Source organism: Idiotropiscis lumnitzeri, chromosome 21, assembly GCF_059441095.1.
Source record: "Idiotropiscis lumnitzeri isolate Australia: NSW breed Sydney's pygmy pipehorse chromosome 21, RoL_Ilum_1.0, whole genome shotgun sequence".
NCBI lineage: Eukaryota > Metazoa > Chordata > Actinopteri > Syngnathiformes > Syngnathidae > Idiotropiscis > Idiotropiscis lumnitzeri.
In genome coordinates, this window is record NC_142411.1 from 4,904,722 (window position 1) to 4,918,760 (window position 14,039).

Below are 14,039 nucleotides of genomic sequence, written 5' to 3' on the forward strand. Positions count from 1 at the left end.
GTAAACTGATTTTTAACTCCATCTGAACATATATAAAATGCTCAAATATTTCTGCCGGTGAGGGGGCGGGGGCGGGGTTACCTGCTGGCGTACTGCTCTATCCTGGAATGGGTGTCATCATGGGACAAGTGAGGTGACTGGGACAGCCTGGAGACGAATGATGTAATGGAGATGAATGAGTTTGGGCGAGCGACCAAAACCTCATGAAAAGGATTCGCAGGCGCGCGCTCATACACATGCGCACATCCACAACCCAACGGAGCATCTCGCAAAGAGGAATGAGGTAGCGGGAAGATCTACGAGGAGACCGGAGGGCTTTCGGCAGCCGCTGCTTGGAATGCTTTGAGGAGAGGAAGTGAGCAGATATGTCGGGTGTCACGTGGATGAGTCAGTCAGGCAGGCAGGCAGGCAACATGCAAGTCAGGCGTGGCTTTAGTTGTGGTGAGGCGCGGGAATCAAGACCGAATGATGTGTGGTTTGTTATAAAAAAGTTTTAAAAAAATGAATAAAAGGGCATTCCGGCGCTCGGTCGTGGATACTCACTCGTACTGCTCCGGACACATGCTGATGAGGGTGACGGGACTGTAAGAGTAGGGGAGGAGAAAGGTGGGGGTTGGGTTGGGTCGGGTTCAAGGGGTACCACAGAACATGTCCGGGTCAAATCCACTCAGTGTGGCTCACAAAAACACAGCAGGGGAGGGTGAAAAAAGGGAGAGGGAAGAAGGAAGACGTCTGGCCGGAAAAGTAACAGTGAAGATTATCACGTACGAATTTGAGCATACTTGACCCGTTTTATTTTGAGTCAAACATTATTCAAAAACTTTAACGAACCCAATTGACCAGCTCCCCCCCCCCCCCCCTCTCTCCCATTCCCCCCTCTCTTTCTCTTTCTCTCCCTCCCCCTCTATTTATTTATTTATTTATTCAACATAATGGCTTTTTCTGCCTTGGGAGAGACATGTACGAGGCGGGCAGCCCTGCAGGAGTCATTCCTCACAACGTGAGCTGAGAAGGCGGAGGCGGAGGATGTGTGTGGATGAGAGAGAGACTCAGCATCCGTCCATCCGCAAGGTGCAATGGCAGAGGCTGCGTTGAATTTGAACAAAAACAAAGACTTTTTGGGAAAAGGCAAACTAAGCGTACAGAAAATGGGTTGGAGGGAATCTCAAAAAAAAAAAAATACTACAACTGGCTACTATGAGACATAATTTAGTCTGCAAAAATTGGTGCATGTTTATTATTAATTACATTTCTAAATATTTATAATTATTATTATAACTATGTTCCTCATCTAAAAAATATTTTTAGTTAAAATTAATTAACAGATTATTTTATCACTATGTTTGATTTTTAAAAATAATTTCTATTGCCTTGCCTCGTACACTCGTGACATCCGAAGCAAGAAAGAAACCAGCAGGGGTGCACGTGGCCTTAAAGGTAACGTCCTCTCTGCGGGGTTTTTTTTTTTTTTCTTCATACATTGCTGCGTGAGGATGTTAATCAGCCTTGGCGCCGCTTCGACATTAAGGAGATCAACGGCGCAGCTGCGACAAATATTGTGCCAAAGCATAATGAAGCAACAAAACAAACAAAAAACAAAAAGCGAGGAGAGAAGAACGGAAAGGAAGACACCTCAGCCGCTGGTGCGCAGGCGTGTGACGAGATTTGTTCGGAAACAAAAAAAACAAAAAAAAACGCCAGATGTTCGTTTATCATCATCGGCCAGAGTGGAAGCTTTACGAACGTTAAATTTACACTTTGTCGGATCCACTGGCAGTATTTGTCTTTCTTTTTTTTTTTTAAAAAGAAGCCTTCAATGACACTTACGTTTCCATATTGTCGCCCTCGAGGACGGTCTGAACCGGTAAGTAGCCCAGTCGAGGGTGCTTGGCGAAGTACTTCTTGGAGCGGAATTTGTTCTTCAGCACTTTGGTAAAATCTCGCATGTCCTCGCCCGATGTCGTCTGGCGGAGACAAAATGACGAATTTCAACGTGTGGGCGTGCATTCTTAATATTATTACAAGTGTGTCAAATCTTCCTATTATGTTTCGCTCAGAGTTGACAGAACGGAAAGTCTTGAGCTGTCTTCACAACCTTGTGTGGCAGAAAAACATCCCTGAGCTACCTCAAGTATCTTGCGGCAGAAATCAACCTCGTTTTCAAATCCCCCAATGTCAAACTTTTTTTTTTTTTTTTTTTGGACGTCATTCATCCGCTACCTTAACTTGCTAGTGCTGTATGGTGGCACTGAGGTCAACTCCAAACTGTAAACAAGTCTTCCAAAAAAAAAAAAAAAGAAATAGTTTCAAGCTGATCAGTATGGAAGACTGAAAGTGGCAAAATTAAATAAATAAATAAATCATGACGATTAATCAAAAATTTCATTAATGGATTAAATGTATTAATTAAATGAGGAATTACATAAATAAATGTGTCATTAATTATTAATTATTGTTAGAAAATTAATTAAATTACCAATGATTATAGGTAAAAAAAAGAAATTCGATATAATTATTTCTGTATTTATTGAATTTTGAGTTTGACAGATAAAATTAATTCATGAAACACGGCAACGCGGGACCATAAAATAATTAAACACTGAAATAATTAATTAAATACATAAATAATTAATTAAAGAAATAATTACATGTATATTTTTAACATATAATCATTGATAATTTAATAAACACATTTATTTATTTAATTCCACATTTAATGAATAAATGAAACATTTAATTAATTAGTAACAATTTGAATTAACATTTCATGCTGCATTTATTTATTTAATTATGGCGCTTTCAGTCCTAAAGATTTTAAGTGCCAGCCTGAGTTGCACTTTACTGTCGAAGTAAACACAAAATTTTTAATTTTGGAATCACAAATTGTTTATTTCAATCAAACTCACAGTTTTGTCAGCTAGCTTAATAGTAATGCTAACGTATCCAAAATGTTTAGTTCAGTCTCGTCTGTGCAGCGCAGTAGCAAAAGGTCCACGTATCGATCGTAGCTGCACTTGAGGTCAACGCCGAGCCGGCCCACTCTGTAAAACGAAGTCTTCCTCCTTCATTAATCTCATCGCACACTTTTGCCTCCGTGACGACGACGACGGCTTGCGACCACTCAGGCGTTCTCGCGGCGCTCCGCGCCTCCTCTGATAAGGTCACAACCCCATTCTATCTTTTGTCTCTCACTCTTCCGTCACGCTTGCCAGACGGCTGTCACCAGCCAAATACGCTCCCAACGCCGGCAACGCTGATTGCGAGCCTTCATCGAGCACCGGCAACAGAGAAGCGCGAGAGCGATGAAGAAAACGTGCTCGCCGAACGCCACGCTCGCCTTGCTGCAGTCGATATTCATCCCTTTTGCAAAATTGGAGAAGCAGATTAAAAGTAAAAAAAAAAAAAAAAAAATGGAATGAGTTTGCCTAATTCGGAGCTAAATTACAAAGAGGCCATGGCTCATTTTCACAGATGTACCTTTGATTACAATCATCTCGTCGCACAGAAATTGCTTTCCCAGAGAAAATGGGAGCAAAATGAATATTATTTAATCATTTCTTCAGGGAAATTTGACCAGAGTGCTCAGAAAAATACAAATGAAGGTTCCATGGCAGCGCCGCCGTATGAATCTTAAATCCCTTTCATGCGGATTTTAGTCAAGAGTTGTTCATGTCAACACTGTAAAATATGCGTTATCACGTGCGAGGGCGAAAACAAATTTGCGTACTCACCGGCGTGCAGTACTCCACCATGGGATAGTTGAGCTTGTGGCCTTTGGCAGTGCGCCCGGAGAAGAAGCAGCTCTGACACACGTCGTAGTTGAAATGCTTCAGACTGCGATACCTGCGCACAAAAAATATCATTCCAAGAGTTGTCGACACTTTTCAGTTTGCCGCGTGCATGTCGGGCGCGTTTTTCAAATTGGTAAAAAAAAAAAAAAAACATTTTCAAGCCAGGTAGGGCTTTCGAATTTTTTTTTTTATTTTAAACAGTTTTTTTTGGGTGTGTTTGTCTTAAATAAATCAGAAAAAATATTTTATGAGAATTTATGCAAAATCACAATTTTATGAGAATAAAGTCGCACTTTTCGCAATTTTCCAATAATAGTCTCTTTTTTTCCTTTTAGACATAAAACGTAATCTTAAACCATGACGTCCTAATCTAAATCAGGCGTGGGCAAACTACGGCCCGTGGGCCACATGTGGCCCATTAAATGTTTTGATCTGGCAGCTGAACTTGAAAAAAATTTAAATAAAAAAATAAAAAAATTAAAAAATTAAAAGACAGACATTTTGTTGTAATGCTTGTGTTCATTTTCATTTTAAATTAAATGTATTTTTTTCTCCGATGAGGTGAGGTTACCAAAACACTCCATTCATCTGCTCCTGGTCCGGCCCCTCTGTCAAATTTTAGAACCCATTGCGGCCCGCCAATCCAAAAGTTTGCACACCCCTGATCAAAGTGAACAAAATAGCATTTATTTTTTTCCAAAATTAAGACTTGTGTTTAGCTTTGTGGGGGAATTTTAACTATTTTCTTCTAACTTGACGCTTTGATTGCTTTTCAATTCACACCCGTGTTGTTCAACCGCCCTCTTAAAAAAAAAAAAATAAATAAATAAATCTTGACTGGTGCAGCTCCCCTGGTGGTCGATTGCTCGCCGCCCCGCCACTCTCATCTGCACGCCCACGCAGCCCGTATAAAAGCCTCTTAGAAGTGCTGACAAGAGTGACAGACAATTGCATTTCCGCTCAAAACACTCCTCAATAGGACAACACCTCCATCCTGGTCAGCCGCAGCCAGAAATCCATTTAGCGGCTTAAAAAAAAAAAAAAGAAGAGAAAAGACAGCCATAATAGCCGGAGTCCTTTATCTCTATCCTCTGCGGGGGCTTGGCTGACGGATGAGCCCTCACAAGTCGTATATCACGGAGCTCAACTGCTCGCACGAGTCAAAGACACCATTATGGGCTCTGTATAGTCATGAGGGGGAGGAGTTCAGTCACCTTCAGAGGAAGACTACATACTAACGTATTCATTTTAGCCCGTTTTATAAAGCGTAGCGAGCGCGCTAAGTCGACACGGGTGCTAATATACTTTCATGCGCATTTGGGAGTCATACGCAAGCTGCTGACGGGCTGAGCGGCCGGCCATTTCTAGGTTGTCGTTTCTTGACACCCACGTCACTCACCACCTTATAGTAGAATATAAAGATGGTAACCCTGTAACGCTAAATTATTTTTTTATTCCATTTCCTGATGAATTGATGGGATTATCGGTGGAATATTCTTTTTTTTTGTTTTTTTTTTTAACCATAACCAACAACCATAATAGTCTGTTTGGTAAAAAGTGCAAACTAGCGTGAACAGATAAAAATTAAAAAATAAATAAATTAAAAAATATATATATAAATAAAATAAAAATATGAATAAATATAAACAAACCCATAAAATAAAACTCTCAGCGATCGTAAATTAAATTATCCAACATGTCAAATCCCAATGTTAAATTCAAATATATCATCAGCGGAGACCATCTTTTATGGAATACTCCATTTTAAAAAGAAATTCCACCTGAAGCCCTATATTGCATTGATTTGTTTTCAACCACTTACAACGCATGACATTATTCCCAATCATTTTTTTTTTTTTTTTTAACTGTGACTCGCTCATATTTAAAGACCCAACAAAAACGCTTCATCTGCATTCTTCTCCTTCGTCCTGTCATCAATCCGTAACATGACATACGGAGGCACTTGATCGGTCCGACGCCTTGTCACATTTTCGGTTGTGGCCCGACGTTACATTTCCTCAAAATCAAATCGGAACAAAAAGGTGCGTGTGTGTGTGTTATGGGTTGTTTGCCAACATCCTTTGTGAAGGTTCAAACCTGCGGAGGCTTAAATGCTATTTAGCGAGTGGTCTGGCCTCTGCTGACATTTAGATAAATGCCCACCAGAGCAGAGCTGCCCTTTATGATTAACAGCAAACACCAGCGTGTGCGTGCATGTCTGCCTTTGAACACACACACATACTTGTAAGCGCCATTTTGACAGAAAGCGCTGGGTCAGTACCTGAAGCCCACAATGGGACACTCCTTGCAGATGTTGCACTTGGCCTGATGCTTGGCCGTCTCGGCGGCGGCCACTCGGTGCAGGACGGGCAGCCACACCATGGACTGAGGCTCCAGACGCATCCAGTCCACAAACTGCCGGGGCTCCAGCTCCACCTTGTTGGTCGCCTATGCCACAAAAACGTGAACGTGAGCCATTATTTGGCAACTCAAGGGGATGACGTTTTACAAAAAAAAAAAAAAAAAAAAAAAAAAATGATTCCGTGATCATGATTGGAACTCATGTATATCAAATCAATGTTCCCCCACTTAAACTAAATTAATGAATTATATTAATTATTAATTATATTAAAAATAAATTAATCCATTATATTAATGATTAATTATATTAGAATAAATTAATTAATTATTTAATAGAATATGAAATTAGCGATGACGATGATGCAAAGCAACGCCTTGTAATTGCCATTTTAAAATTTTTAAATTTGTCGTCCAATTTGTCCAATCGGTTCATTGCTAGCAATCGGAGGAGGATGCCGTGATGATGTCGGGAAGCATTGCTGCACCCCACAAAAAAAACAAACATAACCTTTCAAACACTGACAAACAACAAAAGGGCAACAAAAGGTTGGCGTACTCTTCAACTGACTGAATAGTGAATCGTCTAATTCTCCTTAATAGCTTGGCATGCAAAACTCGAAAAGTTTCAGCACATTTTTGCTGCATATATTTGATCATAGTAACGTGATTTATAAAATAAATAAGAAAAATGGGTAAAGGGATTATCTTTATACACCGGGTTTAAAGAAATTATTTTTTGGGGTTCACGAGGCTCAATAACTGCCTCAACAGCCAATGAAAAAAAATAGCATGTACAGCTCCCACTTGTTGCTAGGCAGATTACGTAATCACGACTACGCCACATGGCAAGGGAAGGAAGTTGTCACATGCCTTTCGCAAAATTTTTGCTATGCAGAGTTAACATAATTACATCCACACACAAATCAAATAAGTATTTTCTTGCTAAAGTCAAAAGTGAAAATTCACGACGAGCTACGGCAGCATGAAGGATGTGACCCCAATAAGACAGATGGACGCTTAAAAGGACGCGAATGAGGAAAAAGTACAGTCAAGGAGGCTAAATTTATAGCGGCGCCATTCATTCATCATGAGCTCGTTAAAGCAAATGGACTGGACGTCATTGACGAGACGAGCACAGGTGTCACGCACAAAAAAAAAACAACAAAAAAATTCAAGGAACCAACTTGGATGATCTGAATGACGTGAGCACATCTGGTGCGATTTATTTGTGCGTGTGAATCCACGGAAAAAAAAAAAAATGAAATTCATAGCCTCGCGCCATTTTGAATGCTCACTTCCCGGAAATGAACCGTCAGCGCAAGAAAGAGAGAGCGTGTGAGGGATGAACGGGCGATCCCCGAGGGGATAAAGACATCGTTAAATGCCAGGAACATCCAGCGATAAAAGTGCAAAATTGATTCGCTGGCCGTCGTAAAGCAGCGGCGGGGGAGGGAGGGACAGGCGGCAGCTGACCGCAGGCCACGCGAGGCGTCGCGGTTGCTCAGCACAGCTTCAATATTCAAGTCCGACTTTGGGGTGGTTACGCGGCGGAATAAAAATGAGCTGTGATGAAGATGTTCTATGCTTCTTGCACTTTGGGTCAAGTTAAACGAGTGCTTTGACTTACATTGTTTGTGAAACTGTATGCAGCATACATGTTGCTCGAATTTACAATCTAAGGGACTTTTTGGGGAAAATAAATAAAAAAAATTCACAGCTCACCAGTGTCACCAGTATAATCGTAAAAACACTGAATACATACGTGCTGGAAGCAGCTGCGCACGCTGGGCTCGATGTTGGAGCCACCGAAGGCGGCGACCTCGCCGAGCTGCTTTGGGATCTGGATGGCCTCGTGGAGAAGGAGGCCGAGCTGCCGCTGGTCACATGTTTCTCCCGCTGACGCCGCTTGACTAAATAGGTCTGCCGACCGAAGTCATCAGACAACACATGGTAAGATTCACAATATTCCAAGTTTTAATACACCAAATAGAAAATTGTCACGTAGTAGGCAGGCGGCCTTGTTGCTAGGTAGACTTCGCAGGGATCAATTCTAATTGCCACCAAAGCCAATGAAGGAAATTGTGATTAGCATCCATGGCCACTTGTTGCTAGGCAGAATTCACAAGTCATGGGGGAAAAAAATGAGTTCATATCAGCAATGCTCAATTTGTTGCTAGGCAGATTTGAAGTGGCGCAATTATAATTTCACAGCCAGAATAAAGAAAATAAAAGGCCATGTTGCTTTCCGAACATTTCTTACGACACAAACGACAGAACAGGCCGCTGTACTAAATTCCAGTAACTTCTCACAACAATCCACAGTGATGTATTTTAGGGAGCATTTCAACAAAGAGCAGAAACAAAAGGCATGGCAGCTCTTTGTGCTGTGATTAAAGCTGACTTCAGCCTTCCATTTCTGTCAAGCGTTGCGTGTGTGACCTCCTTTCTCCCACACACACACGCACACACACCAAGGTGTTTTTACTGGTTGAGGTCTCAGGAAGGATAGTAATACAGGAACGCACACACACAAAGGTGTTTTTAGTAGTTGAGGTCTCATGAAGGATAGTAATACGAAAACACAAACACACACACACACCTCTTTTTGACATGTAACCTATCAATACCAACTACCGGCGGATATCGTTTGACACAGCAAACAGCGCGTTGTGTGCGGGAGTCTCTACTTGCGAGCCAATGAGAGTGCGCGAGCAAAACAGGGAGGGCGCGATCAGGCGTGGATGATACCCTTCGCGGTCTAATAGAATATGCCAAGGGAGGGAACGTTTTCATGGAAAGGGCATGAGAAAAGGGGAGGGAAAAGGGAGGCAAGGGGGAGACTAAGTAAGCAATGACAGAGCGACACCGGTGGACAATTTAGACAAGGAGAGCGAAAGACATTTAAACCGGCAAATAAACATGCATGCACAATCACGTAAAGCGGAAGAGGTCGGCCATCCAATTACGACAGCATTTCTACAACCGACTTTCTCTGGGCGCGTGTGTTGGAATATGACTTACATTTGTATTTGTCCTCGAGGTGGCCCTTGCAGAGCGACAGCAAGCCGATCTTCATGGACATGACGCGGATCTTCCCGCTGCGGCCGCTTTCAAATGGACGCAACAATCGAATCAGATCAATTATGGATATTCATCGTGAGAAACATGATTTATTGATATGTAACTGGCAGTATAGCGCTGACGCAAATTAGGCATGTGCGGTCTTTGGAGGTCTAAGCAAAAAAAAAAAAACAAAATCGAATTTGATCGAATTTAATGGCTTCAATTCATAATGTAAATAATATTTTTACAAATACACCATCGCAGCATTGCTTCTTCTGAGAATACCTTCAAATACCAAAGTAAAATTGATACTCCCTGAAATCCTTCATTGAATCAAAAATCAAAGTGAATCGGAAATCGAATCGGGCCCTTAATGAATCGAATCGATTTTAGAAATGCGCTGTTCCTGTTCCTCACGTCATCAAATTGATGGCCACTAGACTGCTCCGATTGTCTAAGAAGACGTTTTGGTGTCCCGCGAACATACGTGTCGTAGACGTTGAGCAGCCAGTTGAGACACATGTCGACGCAGAGCGGCACGTTGACCAGATCTTTGTGCTCCTGCTCCAGGCCGTCGTAGATGCTCGTCAGGCAGTTGATGACGTCCGGGACGGACATCAGCTGGTTGTTGTTGGTCAGCTTGTGCTGCGCGAACGTGTTCTGGGCCACGCTCAGGTCCAGAAGGTCCACTACGAAAAGTTGAATGACATTTGAGAAAACCGGACAAGCGGCGAAAAACTGGAACACCACGTTTATAGAAGCTTAACTGAGAGTGAATAGCGAGAGAACAACTGGATGATTGTGATTAATTATTGATATGATGGAAATAAGCCAGTCAGTTTCCACAAATCTAATTTGCTGGTTGGTATTTTCATCTTTTATACGCATTTTTATAAAGCACTGAAATAAAAAAAAAATGAAAAGGCAGAGTTGGGAAGAATTTTTTTTTTAAGGCTACTCATAAAGGTTTATGCGCCCATTTTTGAGGTTTTATGATTCCACCTCTGCTCATCAACGGAGATCAGTTCTGGCTTCCTGTTTTAGCCACTCGTGCTCGGCTTCCAAATGCAACGCGCCAGGACGGGAATCACTCAAACATAATAAAATGAAACGCGTTGCACGATATTTTGGAGGGTGGGTCCGAATAGTAATTTCATGGACGCATTAAAAAATTTGGAGATTTGTATCTAAAGTAAATCACAAATGTTGTTGAGAAAGCGCAAAGACTGAAAAGTACTTATTTTGTTATTCTCTGATTTATTTGGGCGTGGCTGAAACAATGCCAAGTGACATTTTACAATAACACTGGTTGGTGTTAACAATGATTAGCCGGGCAGTGAGCTAGCGAGCTGTGAAAATGGATCTTCCCTTAGGACAGTCCACCGGCGTGGTCATTTTAGAGTGCCTCGTTGCCTGCCACGAGTGCGCGTCGTCGTACAGATCAGTTGTATTTAACGTTTAAGTACGAAGCATTTGCACAATATTTTTTCATTACAAACATTTAGATAATTATTATTTTTTATTTTTTTAACTTCATTTAAGCTCTCTCTCTCTCTCTCTCTCTTTCTCTCTCTCTCTCTCTCTCACTCTCTCACTCTCTCACTCTCTCACTCTCTCACTCTCTCACTCTCTCACTCTCTCACTCTCTCTCACTCACACCCTACTAAATGTTGTGATTCTCAGTTTGTTGTTGCAGCCCCGCAACAATGTCGGTAGTAAAGTAAGAAAACAGTCCAGTCTCACAGTGACAAAAATAATCACTCACAGAGAGACGGTTGTTTTAATAGCCGCCCACCCTTTGAGGCGACCCAGCTGTCGCCCCGCAAACAACTCCTCGGTGCAGGTGCGCATTCAAGCTTGCGCGCCTGACAATTTGTGCTCGACCGCTAATGAGCCACAATAATTCAAACTCATCATTTTTTTTGTTTTGGTTGTTTTTCAACATGTGGAGCTTTGTTGCAAGTGGGGGATGCATTAGCCTGATTGTTTCCAAACAGTAATGTCATACACGCATCCGCGGGTCTCTCGCGTGTGTGTTTTTTTTTTTTTTTTTGGGATTGTCTGCTCATGTAATGTGTGAATGGCACATTTTGCACACACACAAGCGCATGACAGGCATACTATAAAATGTCTAATTGGGTTAAAGTCTGTGCCAGGGGGCCTCGAGTGGCACAAACGAGCTCGCGTGGCAGCCGGCTAATGTGCCGCGTGTATTAATGTGTGTGTACAGGGGTGTACATGTGTGTGTGTGTGTGTGTGGCTTGAAACTACCAGAGAGCCATGTGAAGTGTGTCCCGTAATTAGTGCGGCCTGGTGAACGGGAGGTAACATAAGGCAGGGAATTTGACGTAGATGGCAGTGATAGCAATTGTTGACTGACAGCTTAATGGAATTCTGTTTTTTTTTTTCTCCTTATCTGCGAACGCTCTAGTCCGTAGCGCATTCATTAAGCACCTGTTGCAAACAACTCAGCCTACTTATATAGTTCCAGCTGGTTGTGTGTGTGGGGGGGGGGGTGAGACTTACAGCACAGAGCTTTCTGTAGCCGGCGGATCTTCATGGCGGTGCGGTACGCAGAGAATCTCACGTTGTTCAAATCCGCTATGAACAAAAAGAATTACTTTTTTTTTTTTTTTTTTTTTAGTGGCAGTAGCAGGCGGTGTGTATAGATGTCCTCTTGAAAAAAACAATAACGCCCACGGAGTTGGGCGAGGGGAGTCAAACTTGCAATCCGAAGAAAGAGGCTTCAAATAAGAATCGGTGTTTCCTACCTAGCGACTGGTAGAGCTCCGTCATTTTGGGATGATCCCAGCATGTCGTTTGTGTCTGGTGGCTGAAAACAACAGAAGACGAGAACATGAGTAAATGCCAACAGCCACACACACACACAAGCTTTTTTAAAAAAAATTTTTTTTTTATTTCAACACAGCTCAATCTGGAGGATTATTGCCCATTAAGCCACGATGCTAGTAGACTGTAACATCAAAAATTGAAAATATCAAATTCGGGATGGTCAAGATCATGGCTAACTTTACCTCTCCCTTTCCGAAAGCAAAGTGTACTTAAAAAAAGTGCTTTGGCGCCAACTTGAACAATACATCTCCTGCTGTGACAATGAGGCGCTCTAAAATGCCCATGCTAGCCTGAAGCAACAGGTCCTCATGTCGGCTGTTATATCAGAATTTAAAAAAATTAATTGCATCCTTCTCGCACTTCTGTCTTCCTCAGTGAGACATACGCGCACACTCACTGCCAACAATGAGGCGCTCCACTATCCGCTCTACTATAGCTGACACGGCAAGAAGCAAACAAATGCAAACATCCGACCCAAAATGAGCAAGAAAAGGTTGGCGGTGCGGAAATAAGTGAGCACAATCAGAAAAGCCCACCGCAGCGCTCCGTTTCCTTCTTGTTTATCACCCCATTACGAGTAAAATAGAGCCTAATAAATTTGCAGACTGCGGCGTGCAAGCTGCTTCTATTGCCGCTCATAATGACGGAGGCGCGCGGTCGCCGCGCTACACGACGGAGCAAGGCCGACGTTTCTATCAACGCTGACGGTGCGGCCCGTGTGCTTTTAAATCAGCAGCTCATGAATGCCGTAATGAGAACGGCGGCGCTGTCAGCGGGCGCTCACAAACTTTGACACACACGCTACGGAGATGGCGGAGTTTAGATAAAACAGCGGGAAGCGCGAGCGGGTGGCAAGGGGACAAATAGGTCGGAAGGGGAGCGGTTCAGTTGGGAGAGCTGGAGAAAAAATTTGGCAGTCAAATGAGGCAATTTTTTTTTTTTTTTTAACATGAACTAGAAAATGCAATTTGTGTAGAAATCGTGCATGAATGCTAAAGAGTTGACTATAAACTAAAATGCTTAAAGTCTAACATTCTTTATCCTCAGGGAGGATAAATAGCTACATATTGTAATATGCTGCCCCCATGTGGTTGAAGCCGGCACAGCAGAAGGAGCAGCGCAATGGCCATTAAATTGCTATATAAAGTGTTCTTTTAAATTCTAGTTAATGACGTCATGTTTTTATAAAGTGCAAAATTATAGAGTGTTATTTGTCTCATTTAAAAAGAAAAAAATCACATTAAATTTTTTGCAGTTTTTTTCTGGAATGGAAAAAAATATATATTTAATTTCAATGAGGAAAGATCATTTGCGATATGAGTGGCCATGGAACAAATTCAATTCATATCTTGCGAAAATTATGGAATTGTGGTAATTCAAAAAACAACAACAACAAAATAGACGCAATGACTTTTGCTTTTATCGCCGACAAGTGGTCCCGAAAAGGGCTCTTCGGCCGCGTCAGGACGGGCAAGGCCACGTGACGAGCCACTCGGGATGCTGGCATTTTGTCTCCCGAGCCGTTATTAAATGCCATCTCTTAGTAAGCATCAACAAATCAAATGAGGTCACTGGAGGAAAAAGCGCAGACTGCAGCAGGTAGATAAAAATGGATACATCATGGCAATTTTGTGGGATTTATTTTTTTTTTAAAGCGCCATGAGTATGATAAGAGTTGACATTTTGCGGATGAAGTCTAAACGTTACACTTGGAACTACTTTGGCAGCGCGATTCGCCGAAGCCCGGATTGCAAAGTAAACATGGTGAAGCGGCATTTGGCTGCGATGCTGCAGGCAAATAAAAGAAGTTGGTCAATGTCATCAGCTGATCTGCACATTGAGCGAACCTTGTGAGAAAAATGTGCCATGGAAATAAAGTGGCCTCGCCCTTGCATCACGATGAGCAAACTGGTTTAACTGGGACACGCCGTGCGATGCTACCAGTCCAAATTCATTTGTATGGACGAGTTT

General features: G+C 42.2%; 1 protein-coding gene across 1 annotated transcript in view; it reads right to left on the reverse strand.

The window, feature by feature from the left end:
• The window catches only part of utrn (utrophin), a 95,773-nt gene that overhangs the window by 8,996 nt on the left and 72,738 nt on the right, over positions 1 to 14,039 (reverse strand). The window contains 10 exon segments of the mRNA XM_088285695.1: positions 82 to 147; positions 544 to 582; positions 1,828 to 1,964; positions 3,732 to 3,843; positions 6,073 to 6,239; positions 7,915 to 8,072; positions 9,174 to 9,259; positions 9,703 to 9,904; positions 11,742 to 11,816; positions 11,987 to 12,048. Of these exon segments, the coding sequence (XP_088141821.1) occupies positions 82 to 147; positions 544 to 582; positions 1,828 to 1,964; positions 3,732 to 3,843; positions 6,073 to 6,239; positions 7,915 to 8,072; positions 9,174 to 9,259; positions 9,703 to 9,904; positions 11,742 to 11,816; positions 11,987 to 12,048 (1,104 nt within the window).